Below are 22,343 nucleotides of genomic sequence, written 5' to 3' on the forward strand. Positions count from 1 at the left end.
TGTGTTCCTTATCTGTTTTCGTTTTTGCTCTGTTCTCAGTCCTCTGCATGTGTGTGCGCATGTCTTACTGTGTGTGGATGTCTGTGTTAGTATTTTTAAATGCTAGACCTGCTTGATCACAGACTCAGAATACGACGATGAGGTTTCGCTTCATCATACACAGAAGCCAAGTGTGATAATTTAATTTCCTGCCATCTCACTAACCTGGTACTAAAATACTGAGATAATCAAAAAGAAACAGCCCAAGATCTACTCCAGCTCTCAACTTACACAAAGCAGCACTTTCTGACATGGTGAGGAAAACCCTCCCAGGTGCATTGTAGCTAAAATTGTCCATTTATAATAACCTCAAAGAAAGGTTTTTAAAATACCGTAACAAAAGTTTCGATAATAATGTGTTAAATGATGCCCAGTGGAGATGGTTTGGGAGGAGCTTGACCAGAAAGTGAAGGAAAAGCAGCCAATGAGAGCTCAACTGGAAACGCATCCGTGAAACTGGCATATAGGAGACAGTAGGGTCAGCCAGTCCCTGGAGCAACTGGGATTAAGCGCCTTAAGGGCCCAGTGGTGGCATCACTCTGTGGACCCAGCGATTTGAACTGGCAACCTTCTGAGTCCCAACCCACAGAGCTGCCCCCCAGCAAATTAATTTCTTTTTTTGTTTAATACTTTTTGGGACAATATACAATTCCATATATGTTATTTTATAGTTTTGATATCCTTATAATTATTCTAAAACGTAGAGAATAGTACAAATAAACCTTTCTATGAGTGTGTGTGTGTTCAAACTTTTGACTTGCACTGTATGTTCTCGCAGGTCTATCGTAGTTTACTTTCATTGCTTAAAATATAAATGACCGCTAGAGGTCACTGCTGAAAATGAATGAACTCACACCCCTACATTTTAAAATCATTTTCACTGCTGTGGGTAGCAGGGATAGCGGGGACTGGCACCCGTTCTGCTTGAATTTTATGTTGATGCTACCGAGTGTTAATGGCCGTTAAACATATAATTACTATAATTGACCGGGATAAGCAGTTGGAAGATGGATGTATTGATGTATTTGCATCATTTTTGGCATTTGAAGGCTAGGCATATATAACAAAAAACTTTATCCAGTCACATTTAATCAGTTTGACCGCTGTTATTTTTTGTGACTTCTTATAGAAATCTCTTGCCCAATACTTTTATACTGTTATAATGAAGCATATATGATCTGTGACTGTGTAATAAAATTAGTGAGTTTAGGCCTTCCAATGAGTCTTTAAGAAAAGAAGCACTACATTTCCCAGCATGCCCTGGTGTGCCATGGCGCCTGTTTTGGCCTGTATATGCAATGTCACACTAGTATAAAGTGATGTGAAAGTAGGATCAGGTCAGTGCTGTTTAGTATTCATCCAGACTACTGGTAACTCTGAAGACTGAACCCTGACCTCAGGTGGTGCAGGTGCTGAGAAAAAAACTCCTGCTGGACCTCAGGGTGACATCATTCTGTTTATTCTCCTTGGGGTTGAGAGGTCTGCAGTGCACTTACCACAGAACAACAGAGAAGAAACAGATCTTTGCGGTCCATGATGAGTTGATGCTGTTTTCCCCAGATGCTGAGATGACAGGGCATCCAGGCTTTCCTCCTCACATCCCAGAACGGAGACGATGAGCAAGTGTTGAGCGGTAAAAGGGAAGGAGTTCAGGTTCTTGTTTCTCTTGCCATTCCGGTTTCCCTTCTATAGGTTACTCATCAGTGACTTTGCTGACCTTAGGTGAAGGTTGTTGGGAACAATCCCATTCTGTGCATGCAATAGGGAGGCCACAGACACCGGATGTGTGCAGTTTCACAGCAGCAGTTTCCTGATAAGGCCTGATCTAAACTGTAAGCCGTCTTCCAACTTTCCACACTTGGGACGTCCGTAAAACTCCGTCTCCATTCTCTCCATCCAGGGCTGTATACTACTTTTCCTCTTGGCTCTTCCAACTTCCATAAACAGGTGAGTGCTGGATATTATGCCACCAGGGTCCAGATCTCCTCAACCTTTCCCACCCAGGATAGCCACAGCCTTGTCCGGGAACAGCACTGGTTGTAGACTGACTCACATCCCACTTTGGCCTATAAACAGACCTATTGCCCAAGCAACCTTTCTTCCCGTGGTAACACTCAGTACTCTGGAATGAAGAAGATCAACCCCATACCCCCCCCAACTCACATTGCCGTTTGTGTCTTTGTCTTCCTCTCCTGTTCACCTCCTAAATCCACCAATCCAGCAGCGGGTCCCTCCCAATATTTCACGTTTAGTGAATCGCACGCCTTTCAGTGTGTGCCACCCAAATGGGATGGAAGGAAATATTTTTGGTTAATCTCTTATCGGTCAGGATGCCGAAACGTTCTTTTTTATTCTGCACTTTCATCTAAGAAGGAACGCAGGAACAGGCAAAATTGGAGGGGGGCGGACCCTGAATGGAACAGAATGAGCTTATTGTACAATATGTTTTTAATAACAATAAAGATAAATAAATAGCAGCGATTATGAGGCTATGAGGAGAGGAGGGAGGCCTCCCAGCAGCCTTGCGGTTTAAGCCCAACTGCACATTCGAATACAAATGGAAACGCTGAAATCAGAACAGGCTTTTTCACATGCAAAACTTCGGGGGCCATAATGACTTTTTCTATTCTGTCCCCCCCCCTTCAAGTGAAAGCTTTTTTCTTTCCCTTTGTCACAAAGGTTGGCATATAATTACCTCTTTTACTTAATATGCTATTAAAGAGGTCTTCTCCCCTGCACCCCCCCCCCTCCCCACGCCCCCAACTTGCTCCCTGCTTTGAACCTTTTACCACGGACAGGAACAAAACCTCAGTGGGGTGGTGTTCTTCTATCCCCTTGCTTCTGATGACCTGCCTGGTGTGTGTGTGTGTGTGTGTGTGTGTGTGTGTGTACCTTTTGTAAAAATGTGTCCCCACCAGTACTCTTCACTCTGAAAAACTGGACATTATAGGAATGTTTGTAAGAAAAAAAAAACTTTTGTTATCACCATCTTTTTCGTTTTACGATAAACAGAAGATTATCAATTCTTTTAATTTCGTTTGAACTCAGTTTACAAATCTTGGCTTACAATGAAGCCAGAGTTAGTCCGATGCCTTTGCAAAGCCTGTAAGCTGTGATTCTGGCGCAATATGAGTATCAAGAAAGCCACGTAACTCAGGTAGCCAGTTATTTTAACGGACAGAATTAAGAACTAACACGAAACTGTATTATATAAATTTGACTGGGAAAGTAATCCTAACCTCCTTGATCAAAAGAGAAAAGAAATGGATAAACCCAACCCCGGACTCGCAGCTGGCTCTCGCTGTATTAACCTAACCCCCTTCCGCCTTATCTGAAGACCGTGACCTCATTGCCCCCCGCCCCCCTACACGCGCGGACACCTAAGGTCTTCATCGTTTATTTATTCATGTATCCGCCTTTACCTAGCCAGGAGCAGAGATTTAAAAAAAAAAAAAAAGTATATAAGAAGGCGACCTGAGTATATATAAAAAAATCAAAGACATAACAATAAACAGCGCAGAGTGAGAGTCTCTAGTTTTCACCCATAATAATCTGTAGCCCGTTCTTTGCTTTATCGTGAGGGAGATTACTTCGGGTGTGCTGGTGGTGGCGGCATGTTCAAGCGCCAGAAAGCAATCAAAGCTTTGTTAGTTAGTTTGTTTGTTTATTCATTCATTTATATACCAAAGTCAAATTTCGCACTAGTAGAAGAATCCGGTGCAAAGTTCCGTAGTATACATCCGAAAAAGAGTTAGCCTTGGCTTATTTTTAAAAAATATATGAGCTGTCGGAGAGGTTCATCCAAACGTTTGATATTAAATGGGGTGATGTTGCTGTTTGTAAGAATTCGCATGCCTGCATGAGCCTTTTAGCAATAGATGGATGCGCACATAACGATACATTTGCTGTAATGTGTTACGGGAACAAACAATTTCACTCCGTGCACAACAAAAGAAATGGTCATTTCGAAAGAAAAAACTATCAACCTCATATTTTTCTGTAAAAAAATACAATCATTTAAAACTGAATATGACGACATGGATAATTAAATGCAGGTTAAGTTTGGGTGAGATTTATTTCATAGTTTACCAATTTATTGCTGATCATATTGAGCTCGTGCGCTGAATGGGTCACCAGCCTAAGCAAGGGGAAAATCACAGTTTTGCTGTGGGTTTTTTTAAGCGCCACTAGGCCTACCGGTCCTTTTCTTTAATATTAGTTTTTTAAAATAAAGGCTATTAAATTCTAAATTAGATTAGGCGTTGTATTTTTCGAAATATTCAGGGAAAAAAAAGGTTTTCTAAACATTAAGGCATCGGGGTTTTGGACAAACGCCCACATATATTCATTCATATTTTAACTGTCCTCTTCATTTTAATTGTGGGATTCGCCGCCTGTATTCGCCTGGAAGCAAGCGAAAGAAACACACCGTAGAGATTATTATTATTATTATTATTATTATTATTATTATTATTATTATTATTGGGCACATCATGCGTGTTTGTGTGTGTCAACATTAAAATAAAATACATCTGACTGCGAATTAGAATTTATAATTTTAGCCTCTCACCCACTTTTAAGCGAAAGTTTATGGTGTCGATTAGCACCTTCTTGGAAAACATCACGGCGTCTGATTAAGTCATTTTCCAGGAAAATTACGAACCCATTTCCTTTGCTTTGGAAGGCTGGAAAGGGGCCAGGCAAATAGGTATTAAAGAAACTTTCAGTGATGCAACTGCAATCGTTTAATTACAGCATTACAATTTTATAATTACTATAACGCATTTTTTTGCTCGTTAGATTTTTGTTAGCGTTTGATAGCGTTCGTTTTAATGCAAATTGAAACATTTCGACGTGTGTGAAAATAACGCCACTAAGATTTAACCGCTCGGTACATTGTCACATAATTGATCGGAATGGATCGGATTGACGGGGAGAAAAGGGGTTCAGGAGCCAGCGTTAAACGTCAATGCAGGGGTCCTGGGGGGACGCGTTAGGGCTTCTGCGGATGTTTTTTTTCACTTGCAAAACAGATTAGGACGTATTCTGAAATACAAAGGATTGCATATTCAGCATTTCCTACAGCTATCGAGGAGAGAAAGTCCAACTGTGCGGAGGAGGGGGGGGGGGGGGGGGGGGGGGGGGGTGACACAGGTGCGACGCATCTCCCGAAGTCAGTAAAATATTGTTCGTTTTCACTGTTAGGTACTTCGCCGATTAGTGGGTATTTGCATTTCTTGTTTTTTTCCAGTTTTCTTACATCGCAAATGTGAGAATTTTTCTCGCCACTGAAACGTAATGAAATATAGCCCTTTAAAGAATGATATTAAAATGAACGTAATAGTTTAATGTGCGAGTGACCGGGAAATTTTTCATTTAAGTCATTAAAGAGGTAAAACTTTTAAACGGTCACGTGAGCAAGGCACCAACAAGAAATATACGTCAGTATGTTAAAGAATTTCGATTTCGTGACATGAATTGTCATTGAATTATTTTAAAACTAGTTTTGGAAATAATTTTACGGTATGCAAAATTGAGACTAAAAAATAATGCTTACCTCTGTCAAGAAATCACGGAGAAAAAAAGTGATTATAGCTAGTTAAACAACCTAATGTATATTCCTGGCGAAATTGGTATAGCCGGGAAAAATAGTATGGATAGGCCTATTTATGGACGTAAATGTGTTAAAAATTAAGCACACGTTTTACTTTGATGTACAGCTGCGAAACAGCCTAGCTTAACGCATTTAGTTACTCTAATGAGCGCCTAAACTATACAATGCAATGAAATACTGTAAGGAAACTTGCGGATATATTGTATGTTTATATTTGAGAAAAGATCATTAGCAAAAGTAATATTTGAAGGCAAATTAATCCACTGTTTCGTCTTCCAGCCGCGTGTCCGATATAGGGACGACAAAATAAGGTCATCGTTAAATCAGGTCACTTGATTTTCATCCATAGGTTATGCAAGTATGTAGCGAGAAGAAGTCTCGTTTTGCCTTGACACACGTTGCGTGGACAGGTAAAGAAAACCGTGTAGTAACAGAATGAAACTTGACAAGAATTATTCATCCCATACGTTTTACAAATTATATAATCACATATCTTATTTGCGTCGCCAGTGCCACACTACAGTTTTTTAAATATTATAGGTTGCGATGGTAAACAGTGCTTATAAGTGACCAGAAATGTATTGACACATTCAAGAGTCCACGTTAGACTTATCTCACCCTCGACTGGGTAGAAGGGACTAGACCAGCCCCTGATGACATCACTTCTCCTACGGCTCTCAGGGTTGAGGCTGGGTTCTCACAGTCACCCGGGGTGGGCGGCTGCAATGTGGAGCACCATCCCGGCATCTCCTCAAACCCTTACGCCCGAGCGCTTACCTCCCGGATAGCTAACGGGGTCCACGATGGCAGAAGAGAGCCGGGGCAAGCGGAGGAAACAGGCGAACCCCAAGAGAAACCAGGGTAAGCGCGGCTGCTTCTAACTTTACTGGGAAAGGTGACGGGGTTCAGAAACACTCTTTCAGGTCACGAAAGTTTTCGAGTGTCCGCGCTTTTCCCTCTGAAAGTGTAATCTCTTATTGTACGGATGTGTACGGATCCCACGGAAACGTTAACAGTGGTGGAACTGAGTTATGACAGAGGTGGCATCTTAGTCAAGAGGTCTAAAGATTATCATGTGTTATGCACATGTGCGATTTACACTTGGCTTTAATCAGATTAAGTATAAATATAAAGTACAGAAGTGTATCAAAGTAGGCTACATGGCTATAAAACTGTAGTTAGATATTCCTTTAAAATGCGCAAAACAAAAAACAAATCGGACCAAGGGGAAGCAACGACGTCTAATGTATCTGTCTTACAAGCTCTAAGTTAGATTAGCGTCATGAGCAATTTTCCGAAGGCACTAAACTAATAGGAAGTGCGACCGCCCTCCTAAACAAAGCAACACGCAAAAACAAAACAAAGCGTGGGTCATTCAACTCTCTTTTTACCAGAACTGTCTTAGTCAAAAGATTTTTAATCGCCTAATGCCGCAAATAATGTGGGACGGTATGAACCCAATCTTTGTTGATGTATCACGTTGTCGCCGCAATCATCTGGGAAGTCCTCTAAACTCTTTTGATGTCGCTCTATTTTTTCAGCCCGTTTTACACACTGCAAGTTTACGAAATGTATTCGTTTAATTCTTTTTAGTTATTCATTTCGTATGTGGTTTTTTTCGTGAGTATTCATATATAAGTTCCGGGTATCAGGATGATTTGGGTGTTAATTAAATGCGTTAAAAATGTATGTGAAAACTGTTTAATAAACAAGCGTTCTCATAATACTCGGTAAATGTGCGTTACATTATTGGTAACTAAATTCGACAGTCGAATAGAGAATAATATTAGAATAAATGTTACATAGGCCTGTCGGTCAGTATAATCCAATTCACAATTTAGGCAAAATGTATCCTAAAATTAGATATTGTTTTAATCCAACACCGCAAAAAGCATGCAATGTGCTTTTTAAAACTTAGATATTCACACAGCGATAGCGTTCTTAGTGAGTAATTATTGAAATCGATCACATAATCATAGCGATTAAATTTACCTTTTGAAAAAATTCATGCAGAAAGACCAGCAATATTGGCCAGTTATAAAATGTGTAAAATGGTTTCTATCTGACTGTATAACAAATACAAGCCTGAGACAAAAGAAAACTGAACACCGAAAACACGGTTACAGTCACAAGTATCAAAAATAACTTTCAATGTTGGGCACCGGGTGCTTAACCCAACATATCCGTTATATGGATTTATTGTGAGCCGTGGAAAACCGCACAAGTCCATTTTAAAAATGTTTTATTTACAATTTATTTATGCATTTATACGCAAAGTTGACATTTCGAAAAACGGGTCATCGAACACCCTCAGTGTACATTAGTAAAACATTTCTTGTTCTAACTACTAAACTTGATCGCAATAAATGATTATCCATGAATATTTTCTACAAGATATGCAGTGAAATAGGCCTAATCGTGTTGTTTCTGACGAATATTGATGTTTTGTGAGGAGTGCCTTTTTATTTCTTGAATGTTTAAATTTATGGGTTATTTTCATTTTACATTGTAGGCCTGTCACATCACTAAGGGTCCAAGCAGTGTAGCTGCTGGATTCCAGTTGTTTTTATTATTGTTTTTAATGACAGCACAATGCATTTCGTGCATTCCAGTAAATGTTCATGTATCTGAAATATTCATGTATGGCAAAAATCTTTTGTGGTCAGATTCGGAATCTGGGTTGGGCCTCGATGGCAACCTATCTCTCATTAAAGCCTTGGAACTGCTATTATTATCTTGCTTAGTCGACACTTTAGCCTGTTTTATATTTTACTGGGGTAATTAAACGACCTCACTTATGGGTACAATAGCACTGCCTTTTTGGGATTTGAACCAACAACCTTGTGGTTATAAAGTACTTTTCCTTATTCCCCTGGCTAAAAAAGGAAGCATGCTTGTATGGTCAGTTTGTAGGAGGTCAGCAAGTGTTGTGTGGTAGAGAAAAATAAGGCAGCAAGATATGGGGACAGTCGGTGGGCAGTAGAAAGTTGTGTATATCTGCTGGTCGGTATATCATTTTGTTGATGATCTGGCATAGGCCTGGGGGGGGGGAGGGGAGGCAGACAAAGAGAGAGTCAGAGTAACACACACACACACACAAACACACAGACACAGCAAACTATCGCTTTGAGCATTTCCCCATTTTCAGCAGTCCACGCGGACACTGGGGTGAGGGGCGCACCACCGGAGGGCCGAGAAGCGCCCCCTCCCTGCTCAGCAGCACTTAGCCTTGGGTGCTTTCTCCGCTTCCCTCTCACCTCTTCCCCACAGAGCAAGGGTGCGAAGCTGAAATGGGCACAAACACAGGGGCAAAGTTCCTCTATTTACAGGAAGGTCGATCGAACGAGTGTGAAGGTGACGGCCTGTGCAGTTATCACATCGAGAGACTCACCCCCCCCCCCCCCCCTTTCTGGCCTGCAGAGTGCCTCCCAACACGAGCACGTGCAAACGGCAGACGAGCGTGCACGACGGCCCCCGTGAGGCTAGCTCACACCGTCCTCATGCTTAGGAGGCACCGATCGTCCTTCTTTCCTGACAGGATCCAGAAAGCACTTCTGCCACAACGATTGGATACTGTCTTTATTGATCTTGCTTTCAGTTATTTTCATAAAAGATCGACAACTTACTCAAACACCTCTCGCAAGCTGTTAAATCTAATAAACCCATACCCTCAAAAGGAGACAAACGTGCATACTTCATTAGAAGTCAATGACTAGTTCCCAGTTTCTTTTCTGAATGTCTTAAACAATTTCTGTGCTGTTTATTTACTACAGGTATAATTCATGATTATTGTTAATGTTATTGTTGGTGGTGTTGACACTGTAGAGTGATGGTCTGGCATGTCATTCATCACGTCTCCTGCTCTGTGCCCTGTGCTCCTTGGAACATGCCCCAGGGCGTCCCTGATCCCCTGCCGGATAAGTAATTGATAGGTGGATTATCATTGCTTGCGCTGTTGTTGTAATAGATTTTCCTTCGATTTTTAAAAAGAAGATGGGCGGAGCCTCTGGGAGTTTGGCTTGGTGCTTTAACTTGAGTGAAATGTATGTTTCCAATATGTTTTTGGGGTAAGTCTACGGGGCGACCATCGGAGCAGAGGTGAGGGGGGAGCTGCCATGGGGCTTCGGGGTGGGACCTGCAGGGGCGCACGCAGTGAGGTGGGTGCATGTCACACGTTTGGGGGGATGGGGGCACTTTGGGGGCGCGGGCACCAGTGAGGTGAAATGAACTTGGCACACAGGGTCTAAACCAAGAAATAAAATAAAACAGAACACGGCTCTATAAAGAAGCCCCCCCCCCGGCCGCCTGATACACAGCAAGATGAATAAGTAACATGTTTCGTCCTTCAAGTGAACCTGTCAGCATACAGAGACTTCGAAGCGACATGGAAGTCATTTTCTTTTCATATGGGGGTGGGGGGGGGGGGGGGGCGAATGAGGGCAGCACTGGGGGGTGGGGATCTTAAGAGCCTTGGAGGAATACTTTGTTAGATTAGATTAAGCCCTCGTGGAAAACGGGCACAGAATGGAAGGTGCTAAAGACAGTGAGTATGGCATAGCCCCCCCCCCCCCCGCAAGGATCTTGCAAGATCTTCATATCTGCTGCCCGTGGGTGTGGCTTTCTGTAAAAACTTGGCGCGAGGCGGCCATTAACCCCCAGAGTGGCAGAGCTGCACTTAGCTGTTAGCGTTAGCATTGAAGTTTACTGCAGGCCGCCGCCCCCCCCCCCCCATTATTCCTTACTTGTCCTGTTTCACTTCTTTTTGTCTTTTTTTCTCCCCCTCTCGTTTTCATTCACTCTTAATCCATTTTTTCTTTTTTCAAGTGCCAATGTAAGTTTTTTCTCTCTCCCCCCCTAACCCCCTCCTCCTTCCTCTTTTCCCCTTCATTGATTTCCAAAACGCAGCCTTTGTGCACAGCTGGAAAGCAGCTGTGTGTCCGACTGCGTCTTTTTCTGGCATGCCGATGTCGCAGTGGGCAAAGCTCGCAGGAGAGGCCTGTCACACCGGGGGGGGGGGGGCAGTAGGAGAAGCCCAGGCTCCAGGCTTTATTACTCGCTCTGTCCGCATCAGCCCAATGGGGGCTGGGGGAGGAGAGAAGGAGACAGGGATGGCAGACGCGTTTAAGCTTGGTGGCGTGTGGCCGGGGCCCTTTGGTGGCCGGGTAGATGTGTGGTCAGCGACAACACCCCCCCTGGGAAGCACTCTTGCCGTGAGGGGCAGGGGGGGAGGACTCACATACTCTCTGTGAAATCTGATTCCATGTGGTTTTTAAGAAGCCGCATCTGTAAAGTCCGTGATGGGGCCTTCATACTGAAAAGTCACGTCAAAACAGAGGGGGTAACTCTGCACAGCGGTGGGGCACCTAAATGTCACGGAGAAATAGTCCAGGAAATAGCCGTGACGGCCGGATGGGGCATCGCGGTAAAACCGCATGGAGGTCAATCACTCCCCTTCCCTGGAAAGTTCTGTCTGCGTTGCTGGTGACCCAGTACCAATGGAAAGTCACAGCTATTAAAGACCCGAATGGTGATTTCTGGGGACCCACCCGCATTGCTAGTGAGGGTCGAACCCCTTTATGGCAAAACAGGGCCCCGCGCAGCATTTTCCTGAGCACCGTCGGCTGGGCACGGTGCCCCGCGATGACAGCACGCTCAAGTGGAGCCTTCTTGCGCTTTTCGTTCGCTTTGAAGCCACATCGAGCATGCCCACGTCTTTCCAGAAGGCCCGTCATGTATCGTGAACCTGCTTTCAGTTTATTTGTTCTAAACAGTCTTAGACTTTTCACTTTCCAGACCTGAAAAACCTTCCGGGAGTGTGCGCTTCTCTGCTGCAGCCCAGCTGGTTAAGCTAACCAAGCGATCGGTAACTATCTGACTAGCGGTCGTGATTTCAGTGTCTCAGGCTCCCATGGACCATAACCAAAACACAATGAACCAACACTAATCTGTGAATCCTGCAAAAATCCTTTCGGCTGTTTATGTCGGAAAGTCCTCGCCGTTTTTAGCGATGGGGCAGTTTGCTGTCATAATCGATCCCCCACTTCAGCTTGTTGGCAGCCAGCAGTGTGAGTCACCGTTAGAAACGTGGATCTGATAAGGAGCCGAAATCACTTGCGTATCAAATGTTTCCAAAGTTTTCATATGAGATGACTGTACATGTGCACCCCCCCCTCCCCCTTTGCTGACTGGCAAAAAGATATGCAAATTTGGGACAATTACGGAAAACGACCTGACAATTTGTTTGTTTATTTATTTATTTTATTTTATTTTCATATTTAGAGACGGAATTCTGCAATTATTTTATCTAGGGTGCAACATACCCTTAATTATCTTTGTCTTATCCAGATTCCATTGGTAACAGGCACTGTAACACATATAAATGCAATTTGTGTGGCCTTGAGTTGATATTTCAGTCCAGGTGATGGATAAATAATCCTTCAGAAGGTAAGGAAAAAGTGCAGAGAGGAGTGCGAGTGGGAGTCAGAATGAGCAGAGAAAAAGAGAGAGTGAGCATGAAACCCCGCCCCCCCCACAACACACACACACACACACACACTCCGTACCTGCCCTGGAAAGGTACAGCCAGGGACCTCTATCTATCCCTAGGGTACAGTGTGAGTTACAGTGTGATAGAATGTGCCAGAAGCTACACGGAGCGATAATAACGGGGGGCGGCCAAGGAATGGGCCACATTAGTTCGTCAGGGTTAACGAATGGTTCGAAGGTCACACAAGCTGTCCACAGCCTCGCACTTTATGCCAAAAGTCCCATTTGCTAACACTTCCGGGTCAAATGCTAGTCTCATTAATTCTGTTGACAGTCGCCACATATGTGAAGAAGTACTGTACGCACTTCAGAGTGGCATTCGAGAGACAACCTTTTGACGGGGGATTAATGAATGGCAGAATCCTTGAGGTTCCCCCCATGTGTGAGAATGGAAACTTTGGGGGCGGTAATAGCTATTTTTCACTCTGAGAATAACACACTGTTATCGCTGCGTAGATTATCATCAGATAATCTCGCGCTGGTGTTTTGGGGAACCTGGTGAGCGGCATTAGCCTGAGAACGCATGTTGCCCTCTCTCACCTTGTTTTTCAGAGAAATACCTTGCTTTGAACACCCCCCTCCATTCATCTCCCTCCGTCATCTCTTTTTTTTTTGGGGGGGGGGGGGTTATGCGCACTGGTAATACCATTAAACCAACAGGGGGGTGGTAGGTAAACATCTTTTTTTTGTAGCAGAGATACTCATCGGTACAGAGCAGCAGGAAGGACAGACATACACTGACATGTGCGAGGTTCTTGTGTCTTGCTATTGGAACGTCTGCCGTGATGGAGCTGCATGTTTTACTGCGCCGAGCCGCTCATCGGCGCAGCACCAACGCAGATAGTTCATCCCGCTCTAAATTTAGCTGTAGACAGAGGCAAAATCCCGACCCGTCAGAGCCCTGATCTCACACCGACAGTTTTATAAACTTTTCTATCTTTTTCTGCTCTGTCGCATTATGAGTCACAAGAGCAGAACACATGGTGTTCTGGGCACCCCCCCCCCCCCATCCCGCCGACTGAGTAATCCATGGGTCTTGCACGGCCTGAGTTAAAGACCAAGCGGCCTACAGCTCGGCGTGGAAATCGTGCCTCACTATGAATTGCTCCTTCGCATTGACTTGGTCCTGGTGTCACTGAAGGCTGACGGGCCCCGTTTGGATTCACGGGCTGGAGGTTGGTTACGGCCCTGGCTCTGCTGTAAGGTCCTCGGCCATGAGCCTTAAGACAGAGGCTTGCTGTTTGAAAGGCTCCAAGCAAGATGATGTTAAGGAGCCAGAGTGCAAATTCGTGGTTTTAAACAGGAACTGGGTAAAGAAATTTAAATGGGGTGGGGGTGGTGGGGTGCAGCTTGAAGCAAAAGATTTTTGGCCCGTGTGTAAACTTTGAGATCTTCCAAATGATGTGCAGGTCAGTCGTGGCTGGCAGCCCCCCCAAAAGCAGCAGGTACGCGAGCAAACGGCCTTTCTGTATGTAGTGGCAGTCTCTGCTAGGGCTAAAAGGGGGGCTTGGTTCTTCGATCTTACCCAGTCTTTCCCAGCCCCCCCAACCTGGCGCTGCGCTGTCGGCACTAGGCCTCCCCCCGGACTGCCTGGGTCCCACTGACGCCACATGCGGGGCCCCCCTCCCCCTGAAACCACTTCAAACACCCCCGTCAAAACCCCATCACCAATGAGACTTCTGCTTCGACTTAATGCCGCTGTAATCCCAGTCGCTCCCCGCTCCTCTGTTGTGATATATACATCAAAGCTCCACTTAAATTCGGTTTGCTATTTTTTTTTCGAAAGGAAAAGTTGAAAAAAAAAAGAAACTAATTTTCAGAGAATCTCTTTGCATTTCATTCTCTCTGTGATTCCACCCCCCCCCCCCCCCCTCATCTGCCATCACAGTCTATGACGGATGGTTTTGGATCTCGCTGGTGTGGTGCGTGAACTTGGCCTACGTGCAGACCCAGCTCGACCCCGACCTCCCCCCCCCCGCCCCCCTGCTGTCTCTCGGGGCTGGATAACTTGGCTGATTGCTTCACCGCGTCACTATAATCTGCAGAATCCTGCACAATGTCCGCCTGTTGATCATTTGCCATTAGATAAAACTCACCTTGGGGTTCCCACCCATGGATGTGTGTCACGCTTCTGTGACCGACCTGCATAAACTGAAAAGGGCTACAACCGAGCAACAGTGGAAGATGTCAATGTGGGTTTCAGAGCGATTGGAGATCAGGGTGGAGTCACCAACATGGCACAGTCAGATGGCGGCTTCCAAGTCTGATCCTGACGTTTGGCTCCTAAATTGCGTCCGCTGTTCCATGGACCGCCCACACAGATTTCCCAACTGTTCTGACACGGGACCACGCAGAAGACAGGAGTCAAGCCATTGTGAGTCGCCGCAGCACAGCATGTCGATCTCTCCAGGGCCGGCCCTCGCAGACGTGTTTACCGATCTACCGACTGGCACACGGCCTGAAACCGAACAAAATAAGGACGAGCTTGTCTAAAGAGAAGCAGGCCGATCTGGACATCTGGACGCAGTTAACACTTCGGCCAGTAGATGGCGCCTGATGATGGCAAGGATGGCTGCCATCCTTGGTAACTCTTCTGCTGCTTAGTAACACTTCATCAGAAGTGGCAGTGGGGAGGGGGGGGGATGGAGGTTGAGGAGTCCGACAAAGTTCAAACCAGTGATTAGGGTTTACAGCACAAACCGAGACACCTCTGAGCTCACTGATGACATGACACCTCCAAGGCCATCTGAGGGAAGGGAGGACAGAGGATGGAGAGTGGTGTGAGGGAAAGAGAGAGAGAGAGAGAGAGAGAGAAGGAATGGGGGAGAACAAGATGAAGCACAGGAAATCAATAGGAAGTCGTCTGATCTTAAGGGTAGTGACAGAGCGTGACACGCCCTTAGAGTGCAGAGAGTGGCAGGGGCGCCCCAGCAAGCTCTGCCCTGCCTGCTTCCCCCAGGCCCCAGACCAGCCCTGCCACCACCAACGCATCTGCTTCTTCCAGCTCCGGCCCGACAGCCAGCCGGCACACGGACGGGCATGAAAGTCCGCGAGCCGCGGAACAGCGGCAGACTCCCAAAATTCGGTAACCATGGAAATCTTATATAGGGGAACTCGTTCATGTTATTCAGTGTAACGCCCCCCCCTCGACATGTCTGATGTTTCACTTTGTGGGGTTTAGACAAGGTGATTTTCAACACGCCCCCCCTTATTAAAACATTTATAGTCATCGGGGGAAACCAAGCTTTTTTTTTTTTTTTTTTTTCGTCAAAACCTCAAAACTAATTTCTTGAATAAAAGACTTTTACAATGCAACTGAAGTAGAATAATCCCATCTCACTTTAGACTGCAGTTGGCTCCACCGGGAAGTTTCTCTATTTTTTATGATTTTTTTTTTTTCTTTTCCTGACGCCTACCATTAAAACTTCAAAAAAAAAATTTTTTTTATTTTTTTTTGCGATCCCTGAGAACATTTTTAATATTCGAGAGCCGCCATCGTGTGGTTTTGAGCAAAAGCAGAAAATAAAGAGCCACATCTGAGAGCTGGAAGAGGGAAGGCATGGAAAAAAAGAAAGAAAACCAGGGGGAGGGAGAAATCCGGGGTGGGGGGGATGCGGGGGGGGGCGGTATTTATAGAGCCCCGTGAGAGACTCTGGAGTGACATGGTGCTAATGAAGCTGGCGCTAGGTTTGAGTCCTGGGCAGCTTGACCGCGGGGGCCCCCGTGTGGCCCTCACTGCATTCCGGGTGCGCCCACACCCCCCCTCCCTGTGTGGGGACGCGTACGACGGCCTGCGTGTGAGGCCAGCCAGGACCAGGCCAAGCCCCGCCTCTTCCGGCACTCGGATGCTTTTTTTCTGGGCTGGGCGGACCAGGGGAAGCTCCTATACGGACCCAGTTGGCTCTTCGCGCTTTCACCCTGTTCTCTGAGTGGCTGAGGCCCAGCGGGAGGGAGCACAGCGACGAACCACGTCAGAAAGAGAGGAACGGGTAACCATAATGACACTAATAGCTGGGGCACCGGGCCCACACTTTGCTCTCACCAGCTTATGCAGGTGTGTCTCAAAGGAACTTAAGATGTTATATGTGAATAGAAGCACTCTGCCTATCATTTCAGTCATACATCGGAATTCTTTGGATGTTGCATATACCGTGTGTACATGGGTAAGAGCCAAGCTTAGGGTCAAAGGCTGTTTATTAGGCACCCAGGAACAGTTTTTGAAAGTTAGAGCCTTCTTCAACGACCAACAGCGATATGATTACTTGACCAGATGTGAGATTCAAACCAGTCACCATCCGGATACAGGCACGGACCCCAAACCGGCACGGCCTCCCATCGGACACCTCATCCTGTCACCATTCTGCTCTGTCCGCTGCACCACGTGCTAGGATCTGTCCTGCAAAGCAAGAAATCAAAACAATGCAGAAGAGAAAAGAAAAAAACGCCGTCATAGCGCCGTCGCCGCTTTCCCACACAGCCCACTGTGTCGCGGCCGCACACTCTCTCGCAAAGCGCCACGCAGTGGCCATAAAGCCGCAGCCTGCGAGGGTGTGCGACTCTGCATCCTACCCACAATGCACTGCTGGGTACAGGCAGCCCAGCTCCCTGTACCCTGCTGACGCACATGCGCCCAGCTTACTCAAAAGAGGAAAACACGTGAGGACGCACACACACACACGTGAACGCAGACACACACGCACTCTCACGGGGCACCAAAATACCCAATCGGGGACAGGCCCTTGAGTGGCTGAGTCACCTCCCGCTCTCATTGTCCTGCACACCCAGCCTGATGACACCCCATCTGTATCTCTTTACTTCTGTGTTACAGAGAAGGTGCGTTTGCATGTGTGGGGGGGGGGGGGGTTGCTATTGAGGTACAGATATTAATCAGACTTCAGAGAATTCAGCTCCCCTATAGAAACACCTAGAATCACCGTCACAGACTTACTGGGACTGTTGCAGAGATCAGGGGCGCGGGCTTTCGGGAAACGTGAGCGAGTGATGCCTGAAGTCCGGCCGCAGTGGCTCTGGGGTGTTACAGCGCGCAGAATCTTATCTGACAACAGGGACCTAGATAGAAATTCCGACAAAAGGTCACTTTGGGCTCTGCGCCCTCCGTACTACATATGATTTCCTAACTTTGCATGTTTCCTAACTCGCATAAAGTGCTGCTCCCCCTGACTCCACCAGGGGGCCCCTTGCCCCAACTGGAACCCAAGCCTTATGAATAGACTGACTATAATTATGGTAAAAGCAGTATTAAATCTAATAAATAATTTTTCAGTGACTGAAGGGGAATTACTGGTTTATCATAATTTTATATTTCACGCGATAGTTTGAAAATAGAAAATAATCATCTTGTCATCTTGATATATACAGTCATGTGAAAAAGAATTCAATACTGAGGTTTTACGTATCAGTATCATGATGTAATAAAAAATCCTCTGGTCCTTAGCAGGCAAAATGCAGATGGAGTGTGTGAAACATTAAATACATCCTTACTGTTTCCATGGGAATTAAGAGGATCAGTAGCAGTCAGGTGCTGCTAATCAAATGCACTTGATTAACTGATCATCAGCAAGTGTGACCAGCTGCTATAAAAGCAGAAGTTTTGGCAGTTTGCTGGTCTGGAGCACTGAGGTGTGTTAACACAATGCCAAGGAGGAAAGACATCAACAATGATCTTAGAAAAGCAATAACTGCTGCCCTTCAGTCTGGGAAGGGTTATAAGGCATTTTACAAACAACGTGAAGTCCATCATTCTACAGTGAGAAAGTAGAAGTAGAAAATATTCAAGACAGTTGCCAATCTTCTCAGGAGTGGATGTCCCAGCAAACGAGTCACTGCTTGGCGAGTACAAATCAAGTCTTGCATCAAAACATTACAAGTCCGAGTCAAGTCTCAAGCCATTTGCCCTCAAGTCCAAGTCGAGTCCAAGCCTTTCAATCATTTTTGCTGTTGAGTCACAAGTCATCAAGTTTGTGACTCAAATCCAAGTCAAGTTGTGAGTCATGTCATTTGAGTCCTTACCTATGTCAGTAATTTTTTTTACCTTTAGTGATTAAAACTTGCTGCAGCAAAACCATACTCTAAATCAAGTCCTTCATAAGCAGAGATAAATTGAAAAGAGAGTATCCACTCTGTCACAGTTGTCCTCACACAGTTTTTACATCCGTGTATATGCAGGGAGTGATGCGTCTTTCCAACAAACTATCTCAGGAGACCTTGCATTCAGCTTGAAAATTCAGACAGCATTTTGCAAATTGAAAATGCAGACAGAAAATAATTAATATACACTGAAATGATAAAAAATTAACAGAGGGGGACTATCACCTCGTCTTCTCAAATCATAAGGTCCAGGTCAGGTCCAAGTCTCGAGTCATCTGCCCTCAAATCCGAGTCGAGTCCAAGTCTTTCCATCAGTTTTCCCAAGTCGAGTCACAAGTCATCAAATTTGTAACTTGAGTCCAGGTCGAGTTGTGAGTTAGTGACTCGAGTCCCCACCTCTGGCAAATTCATCCCAAGATCAGACTGTGCGATGCTCAGAGAAATTGCAAAAAAACCAAGAGCTACATCTCAGACTCTACAGGCCTCAGTTAGCATGTTAAATGTTAAAGTCCATGACAGTACAATTGGAAAAAGACTGAAGAAGTATGGCTTGTTCGGAAGGGATGCCAGGAGAAACCTCATCTATCTAAAAAGAACATGGCAGCATGGCTTAGGTTTGCAAAGTTCCATCTGAACTGGTGGTGGAGGGGTGATGATTTGGCTTATTTTTTGCAGCCACGGGACCTGGGCACCATGCAGCCATTGTGTCGACCATGAACTCCTCTGTATACAAAAGTCTTGTAGAGTCAAATGTGAGGCCATCTGTCCGACGGCTAAAGCTTAGCCGAAACTGGGTCATGCAACAGGACAATGATCCCAAGCACACCAGCAAATCTACAAGAGAATGGCTGAAAAAGAAACTAACCAAGGTGTTGCAATGACCCAGTCAAAGTCCAGACCTCAACCTGACTGAAATACTATGGCAGGACCTTAAGAGAGCTGTGCACAAACGAATGTCCGCAAACCGCAATGAACTGCAGCAATGTTATAAAGCAGAGTGCCAGAATTCGTCCACAATGATGTTAGAGACTGATAGAGAACAAATACTTCAAGTTATTGCTGCTAAAGGTGGTTCTACAAGCTATTGAATCATCACTTAGTTGTTCACACAAGGCTTCTCCATTTTGGCTTTATTTTTGTTAAATAAAGACACGGTGGAATCTGTTGCGTGTTGTTTTACACCTGAAGATTAGATTTAAGTAGATTAGATTTTAGAACTTGGTAAGGACCTGGTGATGTCTTTATTATGACCTGGTACATAAAACCATAGAACAGAAAGGGGGTGTGCTTTCGTTTTCACAGGACTGTATGGCACAGTGAACCCATTCAACCTATTATATAAAAACACTATTTATGATACCTTGCTTGTGTGCAAGGTCTGCACAGCTGCAGATAAACAGACAGTTGCAGTAGCTGACTATCAGTATGATTAATGCACTGTTGACTGCAATGCAAACAGGACACACAGACACGCGCATGTACATGCACATATGCATGAGCGCACGCACATGCACATACATGCATACAAACAGTTAGGACTTCACAGTAGGAGTGCATCCTAGAAGTGAGCATTTCAAGCACAAAACACATCTTAGACCAAGGCTCTTGTTGGACCTGCTGTGAATCGCAAAAAAGGAGGGGGTTGTGCAAATTAGGGGAGGGGGTCTGTACAATTAGCAACCCAGTGTAACAGACCTACAACTTAAAGCACAAGCTGGGGTGTCTCTGCTGTGAGGAAGAGAGATTGTTTAGTGATAAGACACTTTAAAGCAAAGACCATGTTTAGCACTAAAAACATGAGTGTGACCAGCCGAATGTGAATCATAATTCTGTGTTTCTGACTCTGGAATTACCTACTCTGTCTCACTCTCTTGTCGACATCGACTGCCATTTCCTCACTGAAAGTAAAAATGGCTGAACCTCTTCCGGCCCCAGAGCACAAGCCGTCTTTATCAGAGGGAGGATGTTAGAGATAACTGCACTTGGGTGCCAGTGGAGGACAGGGGCTCTGAGCCAGTGGCAGCCACGCTGGGCTCTGGGGGTGGGGGGGGGGGGGAGGAGTAGAAAGGTAGAGGCGAGAGGAAGAGAGACAGACAAAAGGGATGAGCGAAGGAGGACAGTGAAAGAGAGGTAGAGAGTCAGAGAGAGAGAGGGAGAGAGGTGAAGAGGCAGACAGAAGAGAAAGTACAAATGGGAGAGGCAGAGAGGAAGACAGAGAGAGAGACAGACAGGGAGAGAGAGCGAGAAATGAGGAGAGGGGAAAGAGAGGAGGAGACAAATGAGGGGAGGGGGGAGAAAGACCGGAAGGAGGAGAGAGAGAGGAGAAACAGAGAGGGTGAGAGAAGACAAGAAACAGACAGACAGAATGGAAGAGAGGGGAAAGACAGAGAGAAGGGGAGACAGGAGAAAAGGAGGAGAGAGAAGGCAGAGACAGAAAGAGAGAGAGACAGAGAGGCAGAAAGGAGGGGAGACAGTCCTGAATAGAGAAGGGATCCAGACACCATGCTTCTGATGGCTGTTTCCATATTTCTGTAGGATTATTGAATTTTGTTAGCAATTTTAAGCGCTTTTGAAGAAGATACCGACTGGCTGTATTATTGCTGGTAGCACGGGTGGTTTCTAAGCTTGTGAATCAAGGCAAGTGCAGGAGGGCATGATGGAAGCTTGGCCGTGAGGGTCTGCCTCCTCAGAGAGCAACTTTGCTGTGTAACCACTTGTCAGTGTGGCCCAGGGAATTTCCCTCCTTTTCCTCTGTCCCCCATCCGACCGCGCTGTCATTTTAGCATGCGCGGGCGGATCAGAAGCCCGGACGGCCTCGTGCATTTGTGCAGGCATGCACAAACAAATAAACACAGCCACTGCCGTGGCCGGTGCAAAAAAAGTTGCATATGAGGTGTCGGTGTTGTGCGCGCATGGCGGTGCGCGAAGCAGGCAGAGAAGGACTCGGGGTGCTTGTGCACGCATGGCGTCTCAGCTTGCGTGAGAGTCGTTTACTTCTGTGGTTTTCACTGCCACCGCCATAAAGAAAAAACGGGGTTGCGGGGCAAAGATCACAAAACAGAAAAACAGGCATTATTAGATCGTGCAAAACACGACAACCAAAACAAAACGAATGACGCAAAACTGCAAACAAAAGCCTTACCATCCATCGCCTAGCGTACGACTGCTGTACTCCATTTGGAGAGGTATTCGCAGAAGTTAACGGAGAGACACGACAAAGCTCGCAAACAGCAAACGTGCACCGATTTTTGTTGTGTCGTGGCAGAACGGCAGGGTTGTCGTGTACATGTCGGTACACACAGTGGGTTTCAGGCGTACTTTTGAGACAGTGAATCACAAGCATTACACCCTCACGCTGAGCCGCTGCGACCGGGCGCAAACCTGCCACCGTTCGCTAAGGAATCGCCTTTTCTACATGTTAATCTCTGCATCTGCAAAATGGAGATTGTTTTCTCTAGGCTAAAATAGCCCAGAATTTATTTATTTATTTTAAATCTTGCTGTTGGGTGGAGAGCAAAAATAACTTCTGGACAACACATGTAGTTACGGATCGAAAGAAATATTAAAATGATTATGTGTTCCACCGCAAACAAAGGGAAAAAAAGATAAAAGAAATTCATGTATTTGTTCTAGGTGATGTATAGTTACATACCGATAAAAAATGAATGTGCTTATTCAGATTAATAAACATAACCATCTTTAATGTGTGGGTTTTTTGCTGAAATTTAGACCGAATACCTGTATAATTATGATTTATCTCCATGGGAAATTACTGTATTTGCTTTTGATCGATTTAACTGCAAGTGGTGCAGATAGGTTAACTACACTGCATAGGCTATAGGCTAAGCACACTGCTTGCAAGTCCAGTTGTGTTGGAGGCAGATTGTATTTTTCGGCACGCATCTCTGCTGCTTATCGGAAGTCCTCGTTATATTCCTTGAAACCACCAGATGATATCAATTCCATCTTGAAAAGCCTTGACATTTCTGTGACACGTGGCGATACCCTGAATTACTGCTTGCCAGGCTTGTAGGAC

General features: G+C 45.4%; 1 protein-coding gene and 1 long non-coding RNA gene across 4 annotated transcripts in view; one reads left to right on the top strand and one right to left on the bottom strand.

Moving 5' to 3' along the window:
* Positions 1-5,811: 5,811 nt before the first annotated feature.
* Positions 5,812-22,343, top strand: part of LOC111835330 (zinc finger E-box-binding homeobox 2-like) — a 31,858-nt gene continuing 15,326 nt past the window's right edge. For all 3 annotated transcript variants that reach the window (XM_072715475.1, XM_023795507.2, XM_072715477.1), the window contains exon 1: positions 5,812-6,514. In XM_072715475.1, coding sequence (XP_072571576.1) covers positions 6,457-6,514 — 58 coding nt within the window. In that variant the 5' untranslated portion in view covers positions 5,812-6,456. The remainder of the gene's footprint in view (positions 6,515-22,343) is intronic.
* Positions 16,386-21,853, bottom strand: LOC111835331 (uncharacterized). The gene is made up of 3 exons (XR_002836209.2): positions 21,450-21,853; positions 17,148-17,269; positions 16,386-16,595 (listed from the first exon to the last, which is right to left on the bottom strand). It is a non-coding gene; the product is annotated as an uncharacterized lncRNA (long non-coding RNA).

The sequence above is a fragment of the Paramormyrops kingsleyae genome, chromosome 8 (assembly GCF_048594095.1).
Source record: "Paramormyrops kingsleyae isolate MSU_618 chromosome 8, PKINGS_0.4, whole genome shotgun sequence".
Taxonomy (NCBI): domain Eukaryota; kingdom Metazoa; phylum Chordata; class Actinopteri; order Osteoglossiformes; family Mormyridae; genus Paramormyrops; species Paramormyrops kingsleyae.